The sequence below is a fragment of the Opisthorchis viverrini genome, assembly GCF_000715545.1.
Source record: "Opisthorchis viverrini unplaced genomic scaffold opera_v5_416, whole genome shotgun sequence".
In the NCBI taxonomy this organism is placed as follows: domain Eukaryota; kingdom Metazoa; phylum Platyhelminthes; class Trematoda; order Opisthorchiida; family Opisthorchiidae; genus Opisthorchis; species Opisthorchis viverrini.
The window spans coordinates 244,379-250,067 of NW_008752078.1; the positions used below are offsets into that span (position 1 = coordinate 244,379).

General features: G+C 41.3%; 1 protein-coding gene across 1 annotated transcript in view; it reads left to right on the forward strand.

Moving 5' to 3' along the window:
- Positions 1 to 2,398: 2,398 nt before the first annotated feature.
- Positions 2,399 to 5,689, forward strand: part of T265_10891 (hypothetical protein) — a gene marked incomplete at both ends in the record, with an annotated part of 3,809 nt that continues 518 nt past the window's right edge. Inside the window, 3 exons of the mRNA XM_009177398.1 lie at positions 2,399 to 2,467; positions 2,668 to 2,757; positions 2,991 to 3,080. Of these exons, the coding sequence (XP_009175662.1) occupies positions 2,399 to 2,467; positions 2,668 to 2,757; positions 2,991 to 3,080 (249 nt within the window). The remainder of the gene's footprint in view (positions 2,468 to 2,667; positions 2,758 to 2,990; positions 3,081 to 5,689) is intronic.

Sequence of the window (5,689 nt, forward strand, 5' to 3'; positions counted from 1 at the left end):
GCTCGCTGTTCATCTTTACGCATCCCTTGAATGCGATTGGAGCTCCAGACGTGCAATCATTTCACACAGGATGTAAAGGCAAGCACAGTATAAAAAGAATTTTCATTGGAAGCACTGTTTTCCGTTTTTTAAGCGAAGCAAAATTGAGGAACACATTGATTATGACTAATGGTTTGTAACATTCAGTTTTGCATTCTCAACACGATTGTTCCATACCTACCTGGGACAGTGTATCCAAGTACGTACAAAATCCCACTAGAACTATTCTGAAAATCCAACCTGAAAATAAATGTGATAACAGTTGTGGATTCCATTGGCAAACTACATCCAAAGGGCATTATCGTGATTGCGTTTTGTTTGCTAAATTATATATTCAATTTCACCCAACCTCTGGGGAACATTGACACGTTTATGCAATGCACTAAGCCGTATAATCCCATGTCGGAGGCATCTGATCGGATTTAGACGTAGAGAGTGGGTGGGCTAATCCACGTGCTCCGTCTGTAAGGAATTAAAAGAGGGAATCTGAAGAATTAGTAGTGTATATTGCGCAATGGACGGGGGAGGGAAGGAAAGAAGCCAGTCCTACCTGGATGCGAGAACCGGCTGTCTGTTCAGGGAAACAGACAGTATACGCCAGTCTCGAGTTATCTCGTGCCCAAATTTACAATTCTAGACCACGATTGCACTCTTGGCTATTAAAAGTTGACTTACCCTTTATGGAGTAATAAATAGTTCGTCCTCTATTACACGTAATTCTACCTCTCCTGCTCAGTTTTTTTTTAGTTTTCGTAGTCATAATGTAACAAATAACGCTTAGCATGTTTATCGTTGATTGCTTATTTCGGCCAACTTACCAGCCTCGATCTGCTCAATGAGCGCTGGGCTACCTATTAGAAGCTACGTATACCGTAAATGCTGTTTACAACTGAGGTTCGACTTGAAATGCACGAGCGTAATTCAATGCAGGCATGCTTTGAACAGAGTTTCTAGAGCGCATCTCAAGCGAATTCTAACGGTTAGAACTAACCATTTTTGGTTCATTTGTCCGAGAGGAATCTCTCGCCGAAATCGCTCAGTGTAGCGGTTGGCACTGGAACACTAATTTGATTTAACCAAGGTAGACATCAAAACCATGTGCTTCATTTATATAACAACGTTTTCAGCCAGTAGCTGACCAAGTATGTGTTACTGGAACAAACTTTTTGCTTCGCTGGCTACCTGATTCGATGCGTCATGATATTTCAACCGGTCCTAGTCTAAGTCTAATGTGAATAAATAGCCGTTTTGTTGAATGTGAGCGTAAGATCTTTTTGGAGTTCAAGCCGTTTTTTCAAATGGCCGTGTGTCTATTTTATGTGCCCCCTTGAGGCAATGCACATTTGCTTGAAGCCATTTGATTGATCTTCGCAGAAGGGGACAGGATCACAGAGTAATCAGTTAGATGTGTCCACGCAAACTTTCTCATAACATCAGGTTCAATTTTTTTTTCTTTCTCTCGGTTTGGGATCGATGAGGTCACTTAACAAGCAGTGGTTCGATGGCGATGTGAGGAGTTGTCAGAAACTTTCGAAAGAGCTTTGACCTGTAGGTGAATTCCATCTAGGCTAAGAAGTGGCTGAGAACCGTACAGTTGTTTCATCATCATTAGCCAGATGCATATCCTGGAACTTCAGTACTGCGTTTGCAGGCTCCGTGGTCAAAACACTCGCTATCAATAACGCCAATTCTTGAAGTGTTCCTCAGTAATGTTGGTATTTATGATAGAATTCGCATGTTTGTAAGCAATGCAGCGACATAAGCCAACTCATTATGTCTCAACAGAGGGAAATACTTTTAAACTAAATTTGTATTTATTGGAAGACGGGCCTGCATAAATATCAGTGAAAATAGCTGGAAAATCTTATGTTGCTGCCTGGTCTAACAAAAAGGGTTTCTCCCTGCTTCCGATAGGCCTATTCTGGCTAGCCTGTATCTGGTTCTAAGCCTCGCAATAGTTTCAAACTAGTGGCTTAAACGTCGCTACACGTTTCACAACTACCTGAAGGCCAGAAGGGTTTAGAACACCCGTGAAGATACCCGGTTGCTGATTCTCCAGTGTATCAACAGTCCGGCAAAACATCCAGAAGAGATATTAAGTCCTCAATCTAGGCATCGAAAAAGTCACCCACATCTTTCAGATGTGCCAACTCCCATGCGTACAAACTGCGCTGAGAGTAATCTTTACTTGAAGGAATCCAAAACACAACGTAACACAGATCACAAACGAACCAATAAATGCGCGAAAAAGGGCTGACGGCTAATTAGCCAATCTTGTTAGGAGATAGCAGATAGCCTTCAGATGCTATATAAACGCACGCAGGCAGACTGAAGGTACCCACCCAACTGCTCACTGATGATGACTCTGCGTATGGTGACGAAACGTCTGCAAGTCAATTGCCAAGCTCGCTCAACAGATCATCAACCAGTAATCCTTAATATTGTGCTTTGCACGACAAATTCTACTAAGGCCAACAGAATGCGTTGCTAATATGCTGTGGTTACGAAAGCTTCACTCTGCTGCTTCTCTCGTCTTGTGCAGCACACAGCCAAAGTGATTGTGTCAACCAATCAGTTAATTTTGTTAAAACGATAGGAATATTATTTCTACACTACTATCTTCTCTAGGTGGCAGATAGCCTTCAGATGCTATATAAACGCACACAGGCAGACTTAAGGCACCCACCCAACTGCGCACTGATGATGTCTCCTCGTATGGTAACGTAACATTTGCAAGTCAATTACCAACAACCAGTAATCCTTACTATTTTGCTTTGCATGACAAGTTCCTCTAAGACTAACGAAATGCAATGCTGATATGCTCTAGTTACAAAAGGTTTGCTCCACTGCTTCTCTTCTCTGGCGCAGCAGAGCCAAGGTGATTGTGTTAGACATTCAGCTGGTTTGTTAAAACGATAGGAATATTATTTCTACACTACTATCTTCTCTAGGTGGCAGATAGCCTTCAGATGCTATATAAACGCACACAGGCAGACTTAAGGCACCCACCCAACTGCGCACTGATGATGTCTCCTCGTATGGTAACGTAACATTTGCAAGTCAATTACCAACAACCAGTAATCCTTACTATTTTGCTTTGCATGACAAGTTCCTCTAAGACTAACGAAATGCAATGCTGATATGCTCTAGTTACAAAAGGTTTGCTCCACTGCTTCTCTTCTCTGGCGCAGCAGAGCCAAGGTGATTGTGTTAGACATTCATTCAGCTGGTTAAAACGATAGGAATATTATTTCTATAAAGTCCACAACCAAAGAAACAGTACCGTCTTCTCTAGGTGGCATTCTGTCTTCCCCTGAGAACAAACACCCTAAAGCATCAAACGGCAACATGTTTAGGGTCTGTATCTCACGGATCTTATCCCGCCTCCGTCACGCCAGTGTTCGAGTAAACAATTTAGTCGCCATTAGACAGACAGTAAATGTACACTTTGTAACTGTACAGGACACATTCTTCACTGTACATCTTCACGTAGCTATTCCTGTTCTCGCCGCACTCATAAGAAAAACCCTGTTACCCTGGGAGGAAACTGATATTTCAGCCAATAAGTATTTGCACCCAAACAAGTAAAACAAATAAATAAACAAATAAACAAATAAATGAGGATGAATACTGCTTAATGCACAGCATTATTCGATTTTTCCACCTCATTAAATCTGGTGAACGAGAAACATAGACAATAAAAAGTTAACTGGTCAATGCAAAGATAATCAAACCCTTTGCTTCATAGATTCTATGCACCGAATTAACGGTTTTTAAGTTTGTTCAGGTCATATAGGACTTTGAAAGGAAGTACCAGATAAATCAGCTAAAGTGTAACAAATGACACTTGAAATAAAGCTTTTTATCTACAGAAATAAAAAGGCAATGTCTTCTTTGTTTTTGTTTCCGACAATTCGCTCTGCATAAATTTCAGTCTAATGCTTAACCTTACAGGGTACTGATTCATCTCAATGATCAGATGTATGCGCGGATATAAATAAAATGACATACTGTCATAGTCTTTCCGAAGCACTCAAACGTTCGAGTGTTGGATTCCAGAAAAACGCATTTTGCTTCGTTACTTGAGCTTATTCAGATTCAACCTCGTTAGACACTGGTGGAAAAATTAGGGCATGTCTCAGGGGTATGGCTGGTTTGCGATTCTTAAGTGTATACCAGACCAGTGTTGAAATATAGAACAATTGAAAAGAAGCCAAACACCGCGAATTTTCGATACAATGTGATCCAATTCTATCCCAAGTGCTTGTCCTTTGGCCATACGTTTTGAACCGGGACCGGTTTTAAATTAGTCTACCGATAAGCATAAACGTTCCTGTGTGTCTCTTGGGATACCTAGCTTCCAAAAGACCAGTACTAAGTCCCAAAAGTTTGTTATTGTACAACTCAGTGATCAAATGTAATATCGTCCAATCCAAGGCTGGCGAACACAAGTTGCAGTTGGTTGTAATGGACATTACCGCGTTTAGCTGTCAGTTTTGAGGGTATTTTATTATATCGTTTCTTAAATAAAAGGCATATTTCAGTGTATTAAAAATTCTCACCAAAAACAGTCGCTCTCTCGAATTTCGTCGTCTTGAATGACTAAAATTGACTAAAATTAACTAAAATTGTCAACCAGCTAGTTTGAACTTTATAGGATTCTAGACAAAAACTTATGCAGCGAAAGAAATATGGATTGGGAGATACCGTAGGTTGAACAGTATAGATTTGAAACCAGGAAAAATTCAGAGGTGGTTGCTACGGTGATCATTTCAATGCTAGTCCGAATTGAGAAAACTGAATAGTGAGACCTACTTGCCCTATGATCAGGGTTAAAGCGTAGCCTCAAGTTGTATGAACAACCCCAGCAAAAAACAAGATGGTTTCTGCTATATCTGCTTATTTGTCAATCTGTGGTATCTGCTGCTGACCAGCTCCAGTGCCTAGTGCCTGAAAACACAGAAGGCAATACAACAGCTATATTCCGAAGAGGCGAGTGAGAGACCACAAGTCACAATGGTCCCCTGACTATTTAAAGGCGACTTTCTGACACTGATCCAGGCTGTCTGATAGGCGTTGGTGAACACCCGTCAACATCGATCGTGCCTCTATGAAATGCCTGAAGGCTGATCACATTCGGTCGGGCTTCTGTGGCATGCATGAGGACTCATTGGTTTTGCTTAATTGAGTGAATGATTGACTAGCCTGGATGCTTGCCGGCTTTCCTGCTGAGATTTTGGTGTAGCAGTAGGTTCCAGGCGTTCTGCGGTTACTTTCAGGATAGTTTCATTCTCCGACTCTGATCCGACCAGGTGATCCGAGTGCGTCTGTAAAACCTGGTTGGTACATTCAAGTCTGTTACTGACACCACCATTCAGATATGCACCAAGCTGTCGTAAGGACCACCATTCTGCCAAGGCATACAATGAATTGATTAGTGAAGTAGCTTTTCCGAAAATACAGACTTAAAAGAATATTTTACGGCGCAATAGAACCAAACGTTTTTCATGTAGTTTATAGCTGTCCGACATGCGTTTTCACCGGCATTTTATTGATTGAATTGAGCAGTATATTGTAACCGAAGGCTTCGTTAAAAAAACCACAAGTTTATTGGTTGTTAATCAGGTGGCTGTTGATCTGTTCGCCGAGC